The sequence below is a fragment of the Brachionichthys hirsutus genome, chromosome 7 (genome assembly GCF_040956055.1).
Source record: "Brachionichthys hirsutus isolate HB-005 chromosome 7, CSIRO-AGI_Bhir_v1, whole genome shotgun sequence".
Taxonomy (NCBI): domain Eukaryota; kingdom Metazoa; phylum Chordata; class Actinopteri; order Lophiiformes; family Brachionichthyidae; genus Brachionichthys; species Brachionichthys hirsutus.
Window position 1 is genome coordinate 7,719,066 of NC_090903.1, and position 22,345 is coordinate 7,741,410.

A 22,345-nucleotide genomic window follows, 5' to 3' on the forward strand; every position below is an offset into this window, starting at 1 on the left:
ACATAGCGGTTGTTTTGTGGGTTAACCTTTGTAGGCCTTTGACATGGACGAGGTGCGGCCTGCTAGCGGTGCTCAAGCCCACGGGCTGGTGCCGCTGTTTCCTCCGGGACTGCAGGCTATCTACGGGGAATGCAGGCGACTCTACCCGGAACAAGCTAACCCGCTTCAAGTTACAGCTATTGTAAAATATTGGTAGGTGTCTTGTCCTGTTGGTGCGGGGTTGACATATATTTTAATTTGGGACAAGTTCATGCCGAGACCGAAGCAAACGGCTAAGCTAGCTACAATTAGTATCCATACTGTAACTTCGGTTCCGCTAATGTTTTGTGAAATTCTATAAGCGATGAAACTTTTTATTAGACTGTTATTAAAGCCTGTCTTTGTTGTCTTTTCATTGGGGTGCTAAAGAGTAAAGCTCTAAATGGTTGTATATATATATTGTGTATAATGTTGTGTATATATATATTGTTTCTTTAAGAGAAAGAATTTAGTTTTTGATTTGATTATGATGTGTGCCTTAAGCCGTGGGCCTTCTCACGATTTTATTATGTTCGCATAATGATAATAAAGTATCTTGAATCTTGAATCTTGAATGTTTCTCACAGGTTAGGGGGACCAGACCCTTTAGATTACATCAGTATGTACCGGAGCACGGGATGCCCATCTCAGGATGTCCAGGAGCATTGGCACTACGTCAGCTTCGGACTGAGCGACCTCTATGGAGATAATAGGGTTCATGAGTAAGTAGATAACGAAACAACCTGGTTTGTAGTTTCTCTGGGGGACCTGAAGGAGATTCATCACTTTTCAGGCAATAGATGTTGAACTTTGAGGTTTATCGGTCTCATTTTGGAGTTTGCTCATTTCCCCATTGTGGAAAATTACCTCAATTTAATATTGTTAAATACATATTTTTTCTTTATGTCAGGAGCGCTTTAAGTGTGTCCCTCCTCCTAATTGACATGGCACTGGATCCACCACGATATGTTGCCTAAAATTACTAGCATTGTGATTTTCATAGCCCTCTTGCATAATAAAAGGGTAAAAACGACATCGTGTCTCTCTCAGATTCACAGGGGCAGACGGACCGAGCGGGTTTGGCTTTGAGCTCACCTTCAGACTTAAAAGAGAGGTGGGCGAAACGGCACCGCCAACCTGGCCGGCGGAGCTCATGCAAGGCCTGGCTCGCTATGTTTTCCAATCTGGTGAGAGCACACAGCAGCTCGTGATCTGCTTAATTTACGCACTGAAAAACCTCGATGCCTAAATCATTCAGTGTAGATTATTTTACATTTTCTTTATACCGTAAATCAGTTTTAACTGCTTTATTTTCTGAAAGTCTTCAGTTATAAACAAACTGTTGACTTTAAATTTGAATCGTATCTTTTACCATGCAACGACTAATTGCATATAAACTGTATTCTAATTGCACAAAAACAGTACATATTGGGTATTAGCATGATAGTTTACTTTGAAAAGAGTTGAATGCTTTCATTATTTTAGTTATTGTAGTAGTTACGTGAAACCACAGATTTAAAACGGAGCTGTTTACCGATAACCTAGCAAAGCGTTCTTTTTACGCTCCCATCCCTTCTCTGCTATCCAGCTGGGGTCAATTTGCTCTTGGGTGGGCTGGACTCACGAGATAAATGAATGTTGATTCCTGGCCATCTTCTCCCTCGCTTTTCCCAGTTATCTGTACCGGGAGCATTTTACATCCCAAGCAAACACATTTCTCTGATGGAAAAAATGTTTTCCTTGACGCATTTGGGACCTGAATCTCTCTCTCTCTCTCTCTCCTGCTCATCCGTGAATAATCTTGTTATTTTCCCTCAGTAGTTCTGTGAGGTGAGCTAATGAAAACTAGCAAAGCAGGCCTGCTCCACACCGGTAGTTGTTCCCATGCTCTGAGCAGACGATAATATATGAACAGCGCTTCCAACCAGACGACTTCAAACAGCGTATTTTGCACGGCTTTGAAAATTAAAGTCTCTGTTTTTTCTCTCTCTTGTACAGAAAACACGTTTTGCAGCGGCGACCATGTGTCGTGGCACAGTCCACTTGACAACAGCGAATCTCGTATTCAGCACATGCTGCTCACAGAAGACCCTCAGATGCAACCAATTCAGACCCCTTTTGGTACAGTGGGCTTTCTACAGGTGAGCTCCAATAGGTGGTATTATCGCGGTTAAGTTACCTTTTTGGTTCTTTTTACCCACAAAATTAAAGCAAACAAGAAGCCGATTGAATAAAACATTCACCTCATGTTGGAAGAGATTACGACAACAGACCTGCAATATAACACACACCGTTATCACAAAAGCTGGCACTAAATTAGCATAGATTAAGTTAAAATTTAAATCTGTGGCCTAAGTCTTATATAAAGTATAATCAAATCTTTTTATTGGTAGCTCTGCGGTGCCAAGGAATGTGTATACTCTCACCTATTCTTTCTGAAAGCTATAAGTGGGTAAGGGGTGCGTGGAGAGCCGGTAGCTGTTAGACCACGGCGTTTGATGCTCAGCGCTGCCTCCCGTAGATTGTGGGCGTATGTACAGAGGAGCTGCAGGCGGCCCAGCAGTGGAACGGGCAAGGCATCCTGGAGCTGATGCGCGGAGTGAGAGTGTGAGTACAGCAGTTTAGCTTGATTTTAATGCTGCCTGGGACCAATGCCGACGATTGTCCTGCACAGAGCTGGCGGCCCCTGGCTAATCACGGACATGAGGAGAGGGGAGACCATTTTTGACATTGATCCGCTCCTACAAGTAAGGTTTTATTAAAGTTCGCACTCTCAGCTCATTGTAAAAGACTGTATTTTGTATGAGCTAGTGTTAATGATTGCGTATATTCGTTTTGCTCATCTAAGCAGGAGAGAGTGGACCAGGGTATCGAGACGGAAGGCTCTAACCTGAGTGGGGTTAGCGCCAAGTGCGTGTGGGACGATCTGAGCCGGCCGCCAGAGGACGAGGAGGACAGCCGCTCCATCTGCATTGGATCGCAACCACGGAGGCTCTCTGATAAAGGTTGAGAGTAGCGTGTCTTCTAATTAAGATCAAGAATACCTAATCGGGACTAGGGGGGGGGGGGTCTGGTTTCATTCTCTCGGTACTGTGGGCTAAATTTATGCTGATCTTTTCCCGCGTTGACAGACACAGAGCAGATCAGGGAGACGCTGAGAAAGGGGCTGGAGTTTAGCAGCAAAGCGGCGCTACCGCCCATCACCAGCCAGAGACAAAGCCTCGAGAGGCCTCAGTGAGTGTCCCTCCCGCTCACACACACAGTGTGTTGCCCCAGGATAGTTTCCTCCACACTGACTCGCAGCATAAGTGACATTTAGAATGTCAACGGGATTGTTTCACCGTTGCCAGCATTACGTTGGCGGCCTGTTACTTTCTCGTTTGCTATTTTTTGGCTTCCTATCTGCTTTTGCCAAAAGGAGGTTTGAAATTTGTCTGCACAGTCAATAATCATTAGCTGTTTGTGCTTTTATTCTGTCATTGGTGACCTACATCAGTCCAGATTTTTTATTTCATTTCTTCTTTTCACTCAGGAGTCGGAAAGACAGTTTAGAAAGCGAGAGTTCAGCTGCCATTGTTCCACACGAGCTGGTCCGAACGAGACAACTGGAGAGCGTCCATTTGAAATTCAACCAAGAGTCGGGCACCCTGCTGCCCCTCTGCCTGCGGTACTGCATCAGACTGTTTTATTGATCCTTTGAAATGGGCCGAGAAATAAATGTGTTCATACACGGGCTTTGTAGGCAGAATAACACCAGACCTGATGAGATAAGGTTTCACCGTGACGTTATTCTAATAGAGGCTTTGTGCTCATTTCTAAAGTTGTATTTGTAAGTAACATAAATGTGACCCTCGTGTGTTCCTGGGTCTCTTAAGTATTCTGCATATTTTGTGCAAAGTGTGTTGCAACTTGACTAACTTGGTGCAGTCGGTAAACCTTTGTCATCGTAACTGCGTCCCTGAAGTCAGCAGCGCTCCCGTGGTGACTCTACTTAAGCGAAGGAATGTCCGTCAGCGGGAAGCCTCGTCAGAAGGGGAATTCAAGCTGCGTTTGTTGGTGACCTTAAATTCAGTTGCTTCTGTCAGCCAACACAGACGTAAGGAATGTCAAATATTAAAATAAATAAAAATGGCAGTAACGGAACAACAGAATGGATTAAAGCCTTAATTAAATAAATTGATGAGATTATATATATATATATATATATATATATATATTATTTGGCCTTGATTTGGATAATGCGCTTTTTTTGGAATGTGTTTTAGCAGACATGGAACCATGAATGAATGCTTCATGCCACAGACAGGAGAGGAGCACAAACCCGCTTGTTGTGATCAATACACACGATGGAAAAGACCAGAATAGCCAGCAGTGAAGAATTAGAGCATCCCAGTTATATGATACCAGCATGTGGTTTTATAACATCAAATATGGCTTCTACTAACTATTGATCACCAAATTATACCTGTTATTTTAGAGGTACAGTGTGTGTGTGGATATTATTTTTTTTAAATTGAGGGTGATTGATATATATATGATATCAATCACCCTCAATTCCAAAAAAAACAAACTGTACCGGTACAGATATACACTGTGTGTGCGAGCGTATGTGTATATATATATGGTGATGTCACGTTTCCTTTTTCTTTTCTTTTTTTTCTCAAAACAAGTTCTTATGTAATTACAAAAAAAGCTCATCAGTTACACTTAAACCCCTTTTTTTTAAGATGCCGATTCATACATCATGAATGTTTATATGCCTGGTAGCTACGCATAGCAGAGGGAGATACCCGGTGTGCAGCACACGATACGGCAGCGCAGCATCCCAGCGCTACACTTAGTAGCTAGCTAGCATCCCAGCGCTACACTTAGTAGCTAGCTATCATTGCAGCAGCAACGCTTCTTTAAATTGACTGTATCCTGCATCGCCGTTTTGTAACTCGGCCGACTTGCGTCCGTTCTGACTCGGAGCCGATCTTGCTCGTGACCCGGATCGTTCCTGTATAACTCCTCATTCCTGCAAAGCTTCTTACTTTTACTGAATGCATTTTTCTTTCTATTTTGCAGAGGCCGTTTGCTCCACGGGAGACATTTCACGTACAAAAGTATCAACGGAGACACGGCCATTACGTTTGTTTCTACAGGCGTGGAAGGAGCCTTTGCTACTGAGGACCATCCGTTCGCCGCCCATGGCCCCTGGCTTCAGGTACCGGTAGAGCCACCACGCATTTCTTCGTGGCACTTTAACTTCCTGTTTAATGCATTCCCTTGACATTTTGCTCTCCTTGCATAGATATTGTTGACTGAAGAGTTTGTGGAGCAGATGCTTGGAGATCTACAGGAACTTAACACCCGTGAGGAGGCGAGTGAAATCCTGGTATCTCAGCGTGGTTGTTTTTTTTACGGCCGGAGTGTTTCAAGCCTTTTTTTCTTTTCTCTTTGCGTAGACAAAAATGCCAAAGGAGTACAGCTGGCCAGAGAAGAAGCTGAAGATCTCCGTACTACCAGACGCTGTGTTTGACAATCCGCTACAATGACCCCGAGACACGGACTCATTAGAAGATATCAACACCCACTGATCGTGAACAGGAGACCTCCAGGACACGCAGAGCGAGCCGGCGTTTCCTTCTCAGTGGACAGCCTTCGACCCTCGGAGATTAGCTCAGCGTTTTATTCTGTTCCTGCGTTCTCTGACTAGCCTGACTGTTTACAACATTTCTCTGATGCTCTCGTTATTTTTAGTGTCAAATGTAACGTTGGAACCGGCGTTTCCAGATGTTTAACCTGCATGAAGAAAGCAAAACGCACATCCTGTGATGAGGTGCGTGATGGTCTCTCAGATAGCTGCCTGGCTGTTCTTCAAACGGTTCTATTTATTCCATTGACCTTAGAAAGGACAGACGAAAGTCATGTTGAACACTTTAAATCAGTGTTTTCTTTCAGTTGGTGTGTATGGTCTTTAAAAATGCTGGGCATTTTTTTTTGTGTGTGTTTGCAGTCGTTATTACAGTTGTCATTGTACGGCCAACAGTGCCGTCTTTCTCCCGTTTCGTGCTTCAGAACAATCGACAGACTGAAACGTGATTAGAAACTACTTTCCATGTATTTGTCCTGAATGATCAGAGGCAGCTGTTTTCAAAGGAAGCTCACAGGAGCTGCACGTTCAAGCCATCATTTCGCTTCCTACACCGCAAAGCGACTCCTGTATGCTTTTTTTATTTCTTTTTTCACGTCTGTCTGTTAAATATGACGAGGACCTGCTTATGCAAGCTGGAGGGACACGCCTCAGTGCCTTGGGTTGAGAAGGACCAGAGTCTCCGACTCCGAATGCTGCCTGCAGCCCCGCGAATGAGAAGACGAGTCTGAAACGACGTTCTCACCGTTTTCTGATTCCGGTCGAACACTAAAGCAGAAAAAAATGCTTTTGCTGCCATGTCTCCTTAAAAAAGTCTGCAGTTACACGACGTAACGGCGTCTTGTCTTGTTTTTTTGACAAATGTAAAGTTTAGGTATTGGTCATTTGGTATTTTCTTTATCTTACTGACTGAATTGTCTGATTATAATCCCAAGTGCATTAAAGAGTAGATATTTACGCAAACAAAGCTGCAAAACGTCTCCAGAGGAACTTTCTTCAGCATGACTCTTAAAGGGCTGTTTATTGCAGGGATTTCTTTCAGAGTTCTGATTTGCTTTTCATTAACGTTTAAAAGGTACAGCTCTTCCAGTTTTTTGTGTTTTGTTTACGCCATAAGGGTAATTGAGTCACACTGGATTGTTTAATTTCATGTATCCACACAAACTCGTGAAGGTGTGCCTGGCAGCAGCAGCGCCGTTCTGGTTTCAGCCTGTCTTTCGCTACATCAGACCCACCTCCCATTCTCTGGCTGCCCCTTCATCAGTCTAACGATAGGGATTAAACATGTTTCAATGCTGCACTGATCAGAGTGGTTGTCAGCTTCTAGCTGACATTCTCTATGGTAATAAACTAGTGTGTATTATTGATACTCGCGCGCTTCTCTTTATGATCGAAACAATATAAAGTTGTACATTTAATCAAAAATGTTCATGGACTTTGGTTCAAATCCCTTGCTCAGAACATAGTTGGCCCAAAAATCCATTGCTCACTATATCAAATGAGACCTCAGTATTTAATTTTTCTCAAATATAATTATTTGAAAATATAACAATGTGTTTCTGCTGCTGTTTATCCTAATATATTTATAAGTACCTGCTCTATAAAGCCCGTCTGATGGCCTCTATCCCGGTCAGGAAGGCTCTCCGGTGGGACGCAGGACAGCCCGGTTCCCGTTCATTCACCGTCTCGCCAGCAGAGGTCGCTGTGGCCGCAGCCTCCGTCTCTCCTCTCGCTCCTCCCCGTCTCTTTATCTGCTGTGTGACGGTTCACATTATCGGAGGGGGCCAGTCGGTGTGAACGCACCGAGCCTGACCCCCCCCCCTCCCGAGTCCCAACCGAATCGCTGCAATCTGTCACTTCAAGTGTCGATCAAAGAGTGGACGAGGAATCGAACCCTGCTGAACCCTGATCGGTTCCCGGCGCTGACCGGTCGCTTCGCGGTGCTCGAACCGGAGGAGCTGGATCTCCGGGGCTGGATGAGAAAGCTCTACGACCGGAGAGACAGTCGACGACATGGATAATGAGTAGTTGGTAACGTTACTTATCTTCAGCGAGAACGCGCCTGAGACGCGTCGTCCGGCCGCGGCGCCGCTTTATAGACCGGAGTGACTTCGCGTTTTAATAAAATGACTGGAACCGGTGGCAAGTTGCGCTCTGAGCCGGAGCCGGGGCGCGAACCCAGGGAAACGCGTTTTATACCGTCGCCGGGTGTCAATATTATTATTATTATTGCGATGGCAAAAGTTTCTGCTCTTGTTCTCCCAAGTTTTGCGGTGTTCTGTGCGTCATTTTCGCTACTTACCTATTTTTAAATCCAATGTGACGTCAGTCCGTCGCTGTGAAGCTCCGTCAGCTGTTAATTCTCTCTGCTGCTATGTTAGATAATAATAATATATTTTATTTATAATGCGCTTTATAGTCTCAAAGTGCACACACACACAAAACAAGAAAGAGCAAAACATAAAATTATAAGAATAACATGATAAAATCAATAAAAAGGGGAAGCAAACAATAATAAGTACAGTACTGTACAAAAAAAAGAAATCAGATCAAAACGCTTTTTAAAAGGGAAGGCTTTATTTGTATACCTGAGAAAAACATCCTTACATTTTCCAAAATAGCAAGATGCATGACTTCCTGTTGATTGATTGATTCGTTTATTTGATTGATTTGTTTATTTTGGTTGTCAGATTAAGACAATTAATACAAGTTAAACAAAAAAAAATATATATTACAACCAAAGAAAGGACTAGGCAAAAGCGGTGCTTGTTTTTAGCCTATCCTAGTCTATAATTTTGTTGTGATGCACCTGTCTGTAAAGTATGACGTAAAAAATATTTGTTGATATATGTTTCGGAGAAGAAATATCCTGTCAGGGTCAGGGGTCAATTCTTATTCGCCCTTCCTCGTGTCATTTGTGGCGAGATACTTTCTGTAGCGTGTGACAAAGGCCCAACTTTACACCAGACGACTTTAAAATGTTCCCTTTGGAAACAATAATTCTGAAACCTGTTTGAAGCTTTTAAAATAAGAGGGCCGCCAATCATAGTTGCATTTGACAAATAATAACCCTAAAGTAAAAAAAAATAAATAAAAAAGCTACGTGAAACCATTCGTGGCACATTGCAACAAAAAAATGTAGCATGTAATGCTACATTAGCTGACATGAAACTGATGTAAAATGCTGCATTTTGCACAATGTGGCGTTTACGCTGAAACTGCACGCTGTGAACCAACTTTTTTTTTTTGTGAATTTAAATAATCGGCCAGCAATCCACTACATTAAAAAAAAAAATTTTTTTAAATGAATGGAATGGAAAATAATTGTCAGTTTGGCTTCTTCTAGTCACACGTCCTTCTGGAATCCACCCGGAGTCATGGATGCGAGCTGGAAAAACAGCTTTGAAGAAGAGCTCCTGTGTCCCATTTGCCTGAATGTCTTCGAGGAGCCCGTCCAGCTGCCGTGCAAGCACAACTTCTGTAAGAGTTGCATCACGGAGGCTTGGGCCAAAGACGGCGCCGCCGTCCGCTGTCCCGAATGCAACCGCGACTACGACCAGAAGCCCGCGCTGGACAAGAACTTTAAACTTGCCAACATAGTGAAGCGCTTTAACGCCCTGAACACTGAAAAGCTCCCTGCCGTGCTGCACTGTGTCCTCTGCAGACGAGGCCCGCCGCTGCCCGTGTGGAAAGTCTGCCTGCGCTGCAAGGAGCCCTGCTGCCAAACTCACACCCAGACGCACCTCCAGCAGCCGTGCGCCGCCCCGGGACACCTGCTGGTTGACACTGAGGAGCTGAGCGCCTGGACCTGCCCCAGTCACGAGGAGTACAGGCTGCTGCACTGTGAGGAAGAGCAGGTGGCCCTGTGTCCGTTCTGCTGCATCTCGCACTGCACCAACCAAAGACACACGGTCTGCGATGTGGACACCAAACGCATACAAATGCAGGTAGATGCGTCTTTCCAGTCGTTTGCTTCCATTGGCCGCTCCTGAACAGGTGAAAGCGGCACGCGGATTCACGCCGAATGCTGCTTTTAGCCGGAATCGAGAGGCCCTTTCCGCGCCGCCACGCCTGCACATCGTTTGCCCAGTACCCTCGCGTTAGTGCTGCGATAAGGAACTGTGTGTGTGTGGGGGGGGGGATCCATACGTGGCGTGTTCGTGTTAGCCTAGCATGATCTGCCTAAAGATTGGAGCCGAGGAAACGCACTGAAGGCTCTGTGAAGTCGATTTTTGGTGGTTTTTGAAGCTTGCTTTTGCCAAGCTTGCTTTTTAGTAAATCCTCAGGAATTGGAAAGTGATGCAAGTGAAATGTTTGAGGAGACAAAAGACGGCAAGACGGGAGGGAAATCGATCCCGCAGAACGCGTGTTAATCATCCCGACAGCGGGCGATTAAGGATTTCGCCCTTAAGATGCACGTAGGAATGCGGGCGGCTCCTCTGAGGCCGCCGCGGCGTCGAGTCGTACCTCGTAATCCTGGACTGCGTTTCAGTTCTCTCTCGTCTTTTCACAAGTCTAATTTAAGAAGCAACGTGCAAAAAGCAGCGACCCACAAGCCTCTTCTGTGAGGGGGACGCGGCGCCAATCAGAGCATCTTCCACGTTGCAGTTATTCCACTTGGGGAAACTTACAGCTCCAAACTGTAGCTCTGGGTTGGTGCAATTACTGGGACAAAAGATGTCTGTTCATCCCTTTCAGCCCCCCCCCCCACTTGCCTTTCTCTCCTTGCATCACGGAGTAAATGGAGCCAGAGGTCGTTGCTCCTCTCAGATGAACTCGGGCCTGCAGTCGCCGCTGAAGTGACGACTCCCGTTAAAGAAGTGGCAGAAATTAGGCTTCTGGTTTTCTACGTCAGTTCCCGAAGTCATTTTTAGCCAGAGTGGCTTCTCTTCTTTGCTGAAATGTCGCTCTCCTCGGCGGCGCTGTGAGTTCTTTGGATTTAGGATCAATAGAATTGGGAAAACCAGCGTTCTCATCTCTGACACACACACACACACACACACACACACACACACAACCTCGCCTTGGTTTGCTCAGTGCGGCCTCGTGCAGGAAATCGGTGTTCAGAGAAGCTCGGCCTTTTGCATTTTCTCGTTTCTAGGCTGGAGTGAGTCAGTTCCCGAGAATGCCGAGGGGCCGTCCGCTGACATCAGACGTGGGGAAGAGTCTGTCGGTCGATTGTGAAAGACGCTCTGTTCATTGAGCCTCGGGCTCGTCATTTAAACATGAGCTTCCTGGCAGACCCGCGTGTTGTCTGGAGGCCTAAATAGGGCGGCGGAGAAAGTGATCGTTGGCGGGTGTAATCTTGATAGAGGTAGGCTTTCAGGCCGCCGCAGTGAGATCAGAAAGTCGGCGGCCCCTTCCTGTCCCCTCGTGCTATTTCGAGCGCACAACAAGACGAGGAGGAAACTGGAGGAAACATGGCACAAACCAAAAAAAATGAGGAAGCCCGTTGTTGAGCAGAAGCTTTCTGAGCGCATCCCGTAAAGCAGTTCTAATCGGTGTTGGTTCCTGTTGGTGGGAGGCGTGAGGGTCCCACCGAGCCGCCGTCCGCCGTGGTCGTTCATGAAAGAGAGCACGTTGCACCAAAAACCGTGTGACGCAAGCGCTGCGGTTGGTTAGTGGGTAATCACAGTATGATCAAAGTAGCAAAATACACTCAAGTACAATCTCAACTAGCAAGGGGTTCAACTTTTCTTTCAGAAATGACATTATTGTTTTCATTTGTTTTCAGAAAATGAAATGATTCCGGGTCATTGGCGTCTGACGAGCTCCTCGCTGACGTGACAAAAACCGCCAGCCCTTCATCCAACATGTATCTGGCTCACGCAAACACAGCTGCCTTAACGCGTCCGCAATCGCCATGCCGACGCGAGCAGAGCACCCGATGCAAGCAGCACCATCACAGACTCAGCGAGACTGAGTCTGTGATGGAGACGGCGTTTACTGCTCCGGGCAAAAATAAGAATAACGCCATCAGAAATCCAACTTATTTGAGTACTTTTTATGGCTTCAGTACAAACAGACGTTCACGTAATTTGCTCCTGTCACGTTACTCTTTCTTATTTTAGTGTCTCTTTAGTGCCCCCCCCCCCCCCCCCCCCTCCCCGGCTGTGTGTGAGCGACCTCGCACCAGGACACACCCTGAATAGTGAACGACTGGCCGCCGCCGTACCGGTAACCTTTGTGCGTCTTCACGTTGTGGGATTGTGAGGTGATGGTTTCACGCATCCCCCCACCCGGCGGTCATTTTGCTGAATTATAGACCCGTTTGATTGATTTGAGGAGATGGCGGAGACCAAAATAGAGCTAAAAGGAGAATGGAAAACATCTAATAATGACACCATGAATCTGAATATTAGTTGCAGTGAGCTGGACGTGTAATTATGGGATGGTTTGTTTGTGCCTTCCGAAGTCTGATGTGGCGATAGCGTGTCATGGTCGTGGTTGTTTATGTTGCTTTAGCTGCTTCCATTTATTCTGCTGTTTCCCCACCCATCAGTAGTCCAGAGTGTTCTCTAATTGTGACGCATAAAGTGGAGAAGACAGAAATATTATCAGAGCGTAAACAAACAAACAAACAAAACAATCTTTTTGCTTCTAGTCCTCGTGGCCGGCCTGTACGTTAGACTCCATGAGAGGCCTGTTGCTGCCCCCCCCCCCCCCGTTTTGTTCCGAACCTGCTCTGCGCTGCTTCGTTGCTGTCCCTCCTTGGCATTAGCCAGCAGAGCCCCCGCAGCACTTTTCACCGTCGTCGTTCTCCTGTGCACAACCATGAGGAGGGCGTTATGCACACACACACACACACACATGACAATCCGTCACCGGCACAGAGGCCCACGCTAACAATAGAAGCAATGCATGGGGCAGAATGAGAAGGCAGAGAGGGCTGGGTGAGACACCCCTGCGTTCTGCTCCCTCACATACACATTAGCTTCCACATACAAATACATACACAAGGCTTAGTTGCCATGACAGCGGGCTTCCACTTACTCCCATGCAGAAAGAGTTCATTAAAAAGTACCTGCCTTCCCCTGTTCCTGGTCGGCTGTCGGCCGGCGACGCCGGTTTGATTCGCAGGGCCTGCACTAAGCAGAGAAGGGCTTCGTTCCTGCTCTCCTCAGGTTTTTACACGCTTTATTCAGCCTGCAGAGGAGGGAGGCCCGTCCCAACGACAGACTTCCCTGGATGTTGCCCTGCCCCCCCTTTAAAACCGAGGTATTTGCGCAGTTGTGTTTGCATTTGCTTCTGTCCCCTAATGGCTAAGCGTACGGCATCCACTGTATCCAGTTAGTGAACGAAGTTGTCTTTATGACCAGAGACTTCCACGTTTGCTGCGTCACAACAGAACATTTACATTACAGCATTTATCAGGCAGCATTATGGAAAACTGCTGGATGGATCTTGATGGGGGGGGGGGGGGGGGGATCTGAAGATGGATCTTGTTTTAATTTAGATCCCATTCGATTTTGCGAGAGATTAGGATGCAAAAAATAATCCAGACTTCCCAATTTATTTTTAATGGACACTTTTTCAAAACGTCATGTCTTCAATTCACTCACCAAAAATCCCAGTAATAAAGGGGTCCGATATTCACTATCATGCAAAATGTCTTCTGGATCTGATCCAGAATGAGGTCAGGAAAAAATATGATATTTTAAACATTAAAAACTCCATTTACCGATTCAAAAAAAACACGCATGAACTCTGATTCACTTTTACTTTTCACGGTGGGTGTGTAAAGATACCAAGAACAATTTAGAACCTTTTGATGATGATCCGAATCACTGTGTGGATCCAGGAATGTTTAACTACCAGGTTACCGGGTCCGCGGGTCGTGCTCGAGCCCATCCCAGCAGTCGAGGGGCGGGACCTGCGACCCGGTGACGGACTAAGCGGTCCAGAAGATGAATGAAGGAACGACTGGACCGGGTTATTCATTTATTTATTGTGCCTTCTCTGAGCGCCGTTCTAGTCCGATCGTCCTTTTCTTGCTGCAGGAGATGATCTGCCTAATCCATCCCTCGCATGTCGTTTCTCTGCAGGCCATGCTGATGAGGCAGCAGAACGGGCTGGAAGGTCGTGTTCAGAACATCGACGGGCACCTCACCAAGCTGAAGTCCGACAAGACGCTGGTGAAGGTACGGGACGCCGAGCTGAACGCTGTAGCGCACGGCTCCAGCAGGGACGGTGCCAGAGAGCACTGAGAGACCGACACGCCCACATGTGTCTTTTTATCAACCTTGCCCCCCCCCCCAGGACGCGGTGTCCGACCTGAAGGACCGCGTGCGAGCCCAGTATCAGAGGATGCACACGCTGCTGGACGCGAGCCAAGCGGAAACGGCGAAGATGCTGGAGAACACCTTCACCGTATACGTGAGAGAGAACTCCCAGCAGGCTTTGAAGCTCAACGAGAAGCGCCAGGAAGTGGGGAAGCTCCTGAGCTCGGGGCAGATGTTCTTCCAGAGATCCAGCAGCATCAACTTCATGAAGGTGAAAGTCCACGCTTATAGAACACGCACGGAACGCTGAAAGGCGGGGAAATGATTTGACGTGTTCACTTTCACAGAATCAAAGGTCGGCTTTTCCGGCGACGTTGACGGACGTCTTTTGTTCCCCACGGTAACTGGCAGGGCTTTAATGGCGGGCGAATGCACAGTAACTTCCCTTTTTTTTGTTTTGCAGAACACGAAGCCTTACCGGCTGCTGATGGACAGGTACGTTCCTGCGTTATCTGTTCAGACGTTCCGCTTTGCTGCTAAATGTTTGCGTCGCAAGCTGCAAGGCAGCAACTGCGACTTTAAACTGTTAGAGGTCGCGATGGTTTGACTTCCACGTGGTTCTGAGATGCTGTAAATGCCCTCGCACTAACCAAGCGAGGCTTTCGTGCACCTTCGTTCTGCAATGGCCCTCGTGCTGCTGACGGACACAATATTCCCTATTCCAATATTCTCCTCATTTTTTTTTTTTACCTCAATTTGATTGTGTTTCTTTACAAAAGTAGAGCGCTGCAAAAGTAACCGGCACCACCTGAACTCGGATCAGAAAGAACAATCGACTGCACTTCTCACGTCTCTTCCCATTATTAAAGTGCAGAATGCACGTCAAACAAAGGCGCCATTTAGTTTGTGTGTCTTTTTCAGGTCTAACTCCCACCTGATGAGCGCCACCCCCCCCCTCAGAGTGGGCCAGCTCAACTCCCAGCTGTTTCTGTCTGATCTCTCGGCGAGAGAAAAGAACCTGCGGAAACTGATGGAGGGTAGGAGAAAATTTAAAATCGCTCGCCAAAGATCCAGCGAAATAAGTCCTTTTTGAGAAATCGTGATATCTGAGATGTAGAAGGATTAGAAAGATCGATTAGCTTTCTCTCCTTTGCCGTCTGCCCTTCTCAGAACCGTTAAGCGTGGCGCCCGTTCTTGAGCTTGTCCAGTCTCACAGCGGCGCCGCGGTCTCAAACGCGGGGAACGGCGCAGGCCTGCAGAAGAGGAAATACGGCACGGCCTTCCTGGAAAGTAGCAAAGCAAACTCCACCCGCCTGGATCCTCCGCCGCCGCACTACGACAGCAAAAAGCCCTGCCCGGCTGACCAGAGCCATCGGGCCTCAGCCACGTATCCCTCTGGGGGCCTCTCCCAGAACCGCCATGCTGGCTCCGACCACAGCAGACTCCTGGATCGCATGGTGGGTGTCGGGTCCGCCCCTAGCCACCACTCGGGGATTATTTTCCCTCCCTCCTACTTCCCCAGTGGAGATGCCTCGCAACAAGTCATGTATGAAGGGAGGAAAGTACTGATGTGCACTGTGAATAACTGCTGCTGCTCCCGGGCCCCTGCCGCCCGCGCCCGGCCCCTGTACTCGGCATCGGACTCCTTCCCCTCCATGACAGCTCAGGAGTTTCCCTCGCACGCCCCGCTGCCTGCCAGCCAGCCATTGCAGCACTTCCCCATGCGGGGGCTGATGGAAGCCTCACAGACAGCCAGGCACCCCGACTTCTACGGGCTGTATGGCCAGTCTTCCACCAAACACTACGGGACCAAATAAGCAGCCAATGGCAGGAAGGCTTTCTGCTGCAAGACATCCTGATTTGCCTCTCAGTCCTTTCCATTTAGTTGCGGAGAGCTGTGGTCAGTGTCACCCCCCCCCCCCCCCTGTGAAATGTGCTGCCGCGATTACACTTCCAGTAGGGACGCTCTAACTTGACACAACGCATGCTTCTTCGTTTATTTATTTTCTGTTTCAGTGCTGACACGAATAATGTAGTTTTAAATCCATCCAATCTGTAAACTAAAGAAGCAGCGACTCCTTTATTGCCCCCCCCGGCGTGGGACTCCGGAGACTTCAGTGCCTACGTTCAGTGCAAGCTCTTAGCTCTTGGATGCAGGTAGCCTCTCCATGCACTCCAAAATCCACGTGGTTTTAGAAACACACTGGACTACAAATGCTTGCCAGGTTTCTTTTCATTTTTTTTTTTGTGTGTGTGAATATATATATATATATATAATTATGAATGAACCGAAATCAGAACGTTTGACTAAACGCATTAATTTCCCCATTTTGTTTGTGTTTGATGCATTTTAAGGATTGCAGATTCCACTGCAGCGGTCTCTTTTCAACCTTTTGTTTATGGCGTCCGCTTAAACCCGGTGACGCGTCAGGCGTTTTGTAATGGGATGCACGAGATCGCTGCACTACCGTAAACACGGTGAGCTTCCTGTTAAAGAAAAAGGCTTATTTTGTTTCAGTGCAGCAAAGAAGAATGGAACTCTGAATGATCCCGTGTTTGAGATCTCCTGTTTTCAGAGGAACATGGAGGGAGGGGGGGGGGGGGGGGGGTTTGGAAACTGACCTGGGCCACAACAGGCCCATTATCCGCTAATTTAGCACAGCTCACGTCCTTGTCAACATCCTGGTCTAGGCCAACATCGCCGTCTCATCCCTCTTTGTCTCATTATTGGAGCTCGCTGTCAGGTTAGGTCAGGGAACAGGAATAACTGATGAGCCGCACCCCCCCCCCCCCTTGCCCTTCACCTCCCTCTCTCTTCCTGTCCCGGGGTATCACTCGCTGAGAACGGATGCGGAGGAGGGGGATATAAGCGCACAGTTTTAATGAGGGCTGGGACATCCATAGTCATCCACTTATCTGTCGCTCACGCTCTTTCATCACTCGACCCCCCCCCCCCCCCCCCCCAAGTGAGGCGGCGCAATAGAGGGAGCCGGACGAGCGGATGGTGGATGCAGCGCCCGGGCGGGGCATCACTTATTCATCACTTATTCATGGGTTATAATAAGTTCTGCCCTCGCTGAGATTTTGCTCTCTTTTTTTTCCCTCTATACAAATTCGATTGTGAATCCGGAACTATCCGATGTCATTTCTGCAGAGCTGGGCTCCGTTTACCAGGGAATACACGAGAGTAGGAGGAGATGAGGTTTAGCTACGCTGTGTGTGTGAGAGAGAGAGAGACCATTAGCATTCCCCTTGAGCACCGTTCCGTCTGTGTGTGTTATTAATAAAACATATGATAGATATTCTGAATTGAGCCATAACCTCACTTTATTCCATATAAATAATTTCATTTCTAGCTGCCCATTAACATCAACTGTATCATTCTAAACTGTAACAACTCAATACTGCTACACTGAAATGAAGATTTTAACTTCAGCTTGAAAAGTTTCAAACAAATTCGTGTTTTTAGAAGATTCCTGGAGCAAAAAGAATATTTATGCAGCCGAACAGCGACCCTTTATCACCTGGCAGCAAACACGAAGCTGGAATAAAGGTGCGTAGCTTTGTGTGTGTGTGTGTGTGTTTGGTTTGTAGTTCTTTGTGTGTAGACATGGTGCGAGTCAAATCCTGTTGTATGAGTGAATGTGTGCTCAGGTGCCGGAGCACAATCAGGCAGTGTGTGTGTGTGTGTGTGTGTGGCTCCGTGGGGTTGCATGTAGAGCAAAGGGTGATGTAGTAGACAGTTGCACTCTGTTGTGACAGGTGGAGCTTATATGTGCAACACACCCCAGCCTGCAGCAGGATATAAACCTGTAGTGTGTGCCCTCGTGTGTGTGTTTTCATTGCATGGAGAACCATCAGCTGTTGTGCAACTGCCGTTTGTGTCTCCGTTACGTTCACACACACATTTTCCAGCATTGATCTCAGAGTATTTGTATTTAATGAAACCTTGATACTCTTACAGCTCTGCTGCGTTCGCCTCTCAGCCACGAAGGGGATTTTCAGTCATGTCTAAAGTTCATGTTGAATATTTGCTGCCCTGCCTGAAAAGGAAAACGAGATCAGTATCAAATCATAATGTGAAAACGAAATGATTATAAAGTTAGAGTTTACACATTATGTTGTCTTGTTTCATATTTTGTGCAAAAAAAAAAAAAGATATAAATTAAATATGACATTTTTCATGTTGAAACAATAAGTGTCACTAAAGGTGAACGCGTTCCCCTGACAACAAGACAGGTTATTATTGTTACCAATTAACATGAAAACAGTGTCCTACTATAAGATGAAAACTATCATGTTAAAATAAACGTTTCACGTGATGCTGGTCTGGTTTTCTGTTCCTAGAATGACAGAATTACTGTTAGTCTCTATGGATATGAAAATCACAAAAAAAACTCCAGACATGAAGGGACCATGACATTCTGGGGGGGGGAGGGGGGTGGTGTTCTTTGGTATATATTATGGATAATAACACAGCTTGCAGTCAGATCAGCCGGTGAGCCGGCGCTTTGTCGAGATGTAACCTACGAACATTCACTAAGAACACAGGCGATTTGATTTATTCATTCCTTTTCACAGCTTTATATCAAACATTTTGAAGGGAAATTATTAATTTCACTTCCTGTCTCCCGCTGGCCACATAAAACTGATAGTTACTAACCCAACAACAAGGTTGGGCTTAAGTAATCAATCATGCCAAGTAAAACTAAAGACATGAGCACATTTAACTTCTGTAGTTGCAGTAGCGCCTCCACCAAGATCAATTCTCCCGTCTCCCTCCTTAACTCTGTGTCTCCGCCACAATAATTCCTTATACCGGTAGGTCTCGGGATTCAGAATGGATGGAGAGAACCCACCATGTACAGGTGCATCCCAAAAAAAAGAATATTATGGAAAAGTCCCATAATTAAATTAAAACTGTGAAACTTCCACGTATTTTATGTTTAGTCCACATTAAATTAAATATTTCAGACCCCCCCCGTCCCACCAGGCTTTACCAATGGCTCCCGTCGTCACTCAGAGAAGGAAGGGATACGAACTCTCGTCACCTTGAGCCTGCAGGAGAACCAGTTCTGTAATCTGTTAGGACGGTTCCAGAACACTGCAGACGAGACTCGTGTTTATTCGTAGCTGACAGACTGTAACTTGAACCGACCACATTCGCCTTCAATCCATCTTCTGTCACCTTTCAGCCATTAAACATAAAGCCAATTCTTTCTTCTCACACAGACACCATTTCTACTTTGACAAGAAACTCTTCAAATGATTCCTGAATTAAATGAAAATAAATGCAACAGCTGTAACAGCATCTCTAAAACACTGGGTAGCATTTAGTAGCAAAGACAGCCCCCCCCCGCCCCCCCCCATGGATGAACACACTGCTGACACAAGGGACAAACAGAAAGCGTCTGTCGGTTTCATTCCTCCTGCCGCCACACAAAGTATTCAGTCGACCATGTGGAGGGGAAAATATGTTTATCAAACGTGTTCATCTGGTACAAAAAGCTGAGGCAGTTCTGAATACAAATCAGCAAATGAGGAGGCCTTCATAACCCCCACCCCCCCGCCTACTCCTTCCGTTTCTTCTTTGCCGGTTTAATCGGGACAATCTCCTCCTCCTCATCCTCTTCGTCCTCCTCCTCCTCAGACAAGTCCGACTCTTCCACCTGTGAGGCTGCACAAGACCAAAGGAAATGGTTCAATTGCCGCCTCAGATTGAATCCCAGTTTTGCTGTCTGTTGAGTTAGGAAGGCTATAAAGGTTAAAGCTTTTAAATCTGCCCTCTGAGCTAATGATATTCAGCTGCACACACTCAGAGCACGCCGAGGCCTCCAATCCTGATCACCATGCTTTACTTTTAAAACTTTGGTCAAAAGTGCCAAAGGTCTCGTATCATATTTTGTTTTTTGCTCATCAGTACGTTTAACTTTTCAATTCCGTCAAAATCGAGAGACTGAATGGAATTTCAGAAGCCCCATTTTTCTCTGACTGGGTCTCAGTTTATACTATTATTATGCATCAGTTAATCATTTCCTCATTTAAGAATTTATCTGAGAAAACGTCAGAAATGGAAAACCCAAATTGAGGCAGTCAGAAGAGAACCCCCCACCCCAACCATCTGTCAAAATATTTTTTGGAAATAGTTAGAAGACAAATTATAGCTGGTCCCCAGAATTGAGCAAAAACAGAGCAAGATTTCACAAACAGAAAAAAGACACGATACGTCTGAGAGAATGTAAGATTTAAAAATGTGATTAATTCTGTGCATCTGCTGCAAAGACGGTTATTTAGTTAAGTTAAAGTGCTTCAGAGAGCATTTCCATAATCGCACAGAGGTTTTGTAAAGTGGAGAACTGGAAGCGTTACCTATGAGGTGTAACCCGCTGACAGTAACTGGGCCTGTCCCGACCTTCAGCCTGATGGACACGGGGGCTTTTAACTCAAACTCCCCCAGACTCACCTGAAGAGAAGAGAGTAATGTCTGAGACAGCAGCCTTACAGTGAGCAGCGAGCGGTGAGACAGAAACACGCTACCATGGGCAGGCAGCTGATGTGGAGGTTGGCGACGGGCACTGAAACGGTCTTCCCCTGATGGTTCATCGCCGTTACCTCCACCACGTTACTCTCCTCCTTCGCACCCTCTCCCAGGCAAACCTACAGAAGCAGAGATTTACGTACTTTCCATTTACAGTTGGGGGAAAAAAAGTTATTCAATCCCCTATTGTGTTTGATAATTGCACAAAATGTGAAATAAACAAAATTATTTTATCGCATTCAACTTTTACCAACTGCAGTCCCTCAGAGCGCACGGCTATAAACCGATGTCGTAAAAACAATTACAATTAAAATTAGGGTTCCATTCCAGTAGGAAAAGAACCATCTCAATAATCCACAGAACTTTTGAACACCTGCAGCGGGCTTTGAGGGCCGAGTTTGCAGCATGCAGAAATCCAGAGTAATCCAGAACTGAAGACTAAAACCAGAATCCTCTGCGTATCAACAAAGGGTCTCTGCAGGGCATTAGAAACGCTTCTCGTTGAGGCTGGATAGCATCATTTGTTGAATTCGTGCAAACACTACACGACTTTGTGTAACATCTGTTGTATTTGTGGAGTACACACCGTTCTGAGTTCGAGGAAATGCTCCAGGTCCTCCTCTTCATCTGCTTGGAAAGTGTAGAACGGTACTTTGGATGAAAGCTCACAAGCTGGAGAGTAAAAAACAGAAATAAATAAATGTAAGGGTCCTATGTTAGCTGGAATAAAGGCAGAGGATTTTTTTTTTAGAAATATTTGCACATGTTCTTCAATGGTCGAACGCTAAAGCTGCGACCCACGTGTGCCGGAGCGGGGCCGATAAACGGTTTAAATGATCCTTACAGAAGAGGAAGCTCTCCAGCTTCGTTTGACCAGATAGTCCCGCGTCTGACGTTTCATCTTCCTGGACAGACATTCTGACAAAAGAACTCTTTAGCTTTACAAATGAACCGTCCGCGACACAAAAAAGAAAATAACAACAGCGTCGCAGCTAATTTGCGCGGGGGTACGTCATCACTACGCGCCGCTATTTCAGTTTTTTTTTTCTCGCCAGACAATTAAAGACGTATTCAAGTACAATTTAACAAACCTAATGACGAATTAATTAAAACTAGACAATCCGAAAAGTAACAATAATATAAATTGTGCTGTCTTAATTCATTATACATTTTTATTACAATTTTGGGAACAAGTTATTTAGTTGGGAGTCGTTTTTTAAGCAAACTTTATTTAACAAATTATCACTAACATTACATGTGAAAACAGTGTCTTTCTCAGGCTGAACTTAAATTCAGGCACGGACTAATTTAAATTAATGATATGAAATGAGACAGAGCATCATATAACAGTATACCACATAGAGGTAAATAAACAATATTTATAAATCGTGTAGTATTAAAAGCCAGAAATAAAATGAGTAAATCATTTGACACTCACTCTGCTTGGATTTGCTTTTGTGACATGAACTTGAAACTAATGACTGAGTGTCAATCTCAAACAAACACATGAATGTCACCTCATATTATCATTATCAGAATTAGCTAGGTTTGACGCCTATGGGTTACCGTTCTTTTTCAGATGATCGAGTTCATTAAAATTTTGCTTTGAAGCATAAAGTTGAAATGTAAAGAGAAATTATATTTTTGAGCCTTGTAAAATTTCATTTTGAAATATTTTTTCATGTCGGGTGTAAAGAAGCAGTGTCCATGTAATTGTGGTGCGACATGTGGCATGTTTGCAGATTTAAGGAATAAAGCGCCTCCATACATTGAACAATTTTTAAAACAAACATTTTTAATTCATCAGAGAAACACGAAGAAACAAAATGAATGTATAATGGTTTATTAATTCATCATAATGTGTATCTTACATACAAACTTTACATGGTAAATTGTCACCGTTCTGGCCCTGGACTCAGATCATCTAAAAGC

The 22,345-nt window shown here is 45.8% G+C and overlaps 3 protein-coding genes across 3 annotated transcripts; 2 read left to right on the forward strand and 1 right to left on the reverse strand.

Annotated features, from left to right (window-relative positions):
* The first annotated feature begins 43 nt into the window (after positions 1-43).
* sufu (suppressor of fused homolog (Drosophila)) lies at positions 44-6,923 on the forward strand. The gene is made up of 12 exons (XM_068740906.1): positions 44-192; positions 606-740; positions 1,069-1,205; positions 2,017-2,159; positions 2,540-2,625; positions 2,693-2,765; positions 2,867-3,023; positions 3,150-3,252; positions 3,551-3,685; positions 5,086-5,224; positions 5,312-5,380; positions 5,466-6,923. Exons 1-12 carry the CDS (start codon positions 44-46, stop codon positions 5,553-5,555), a joined length of 1,416 nt encoding a protein of 471 aa, XP_068597007.1. The 3' UTR covers positions 5,556-6,923.
* Positions 6,924-7,529: 606 nt separating this feature from the next.
* Positions 7,530-16,486, forward strand: trim8a (tripartite motif containing 8a). The gene is made up of 7 exons (XM_068740905.1): positions 7,530-7,684; positions 9,000-9,600; positions 13,699-13,794; positions 13,913-14,146; positions 14,339-14,370; positions 14,797-14,912; positions 15,046-16,486. Exons 1-7 carry the CDS (start codon positions 7,674-7,676, stop codon positions 15,690-15,692), a joined length of 1,737 nt encoding a protein of 578 aa, XP_068597006.1. The 5' UTR covers positions 7,530-7,673; the 3' UTR covers positions 15,693-16,486.
* A 2,870-nt stretch (positions 16,487-19,356) lies between these two features.
* npm3 (nucleophosmin/nucleoplasmin, 3) lies at positions 19,357-21,408 on the reverse strand. The gene is made up of 5 exons (XM_068741465.1): positions 21,258-21,408; positions 21,000-21,085; positions 20,413-20,532; positions 20,245-20,338; positions 19,357-19,552 (listed from the first exon to the last, which is right to left on the reverse strand). Exons 1-5 carry the CDS (start codon positions 21,328-21,330, stop codon positions 19,446-19,448), a joined length of 480 nt encoding a protein of 159 aa, XP_068597566.1. The 5' UTR covers positions 21,331-21,408; the 3' UTR covers positions 19,357-19,445.
* Between the last annotated feature and the right edge of the window lie 937 nt (positions 21,409-22,345).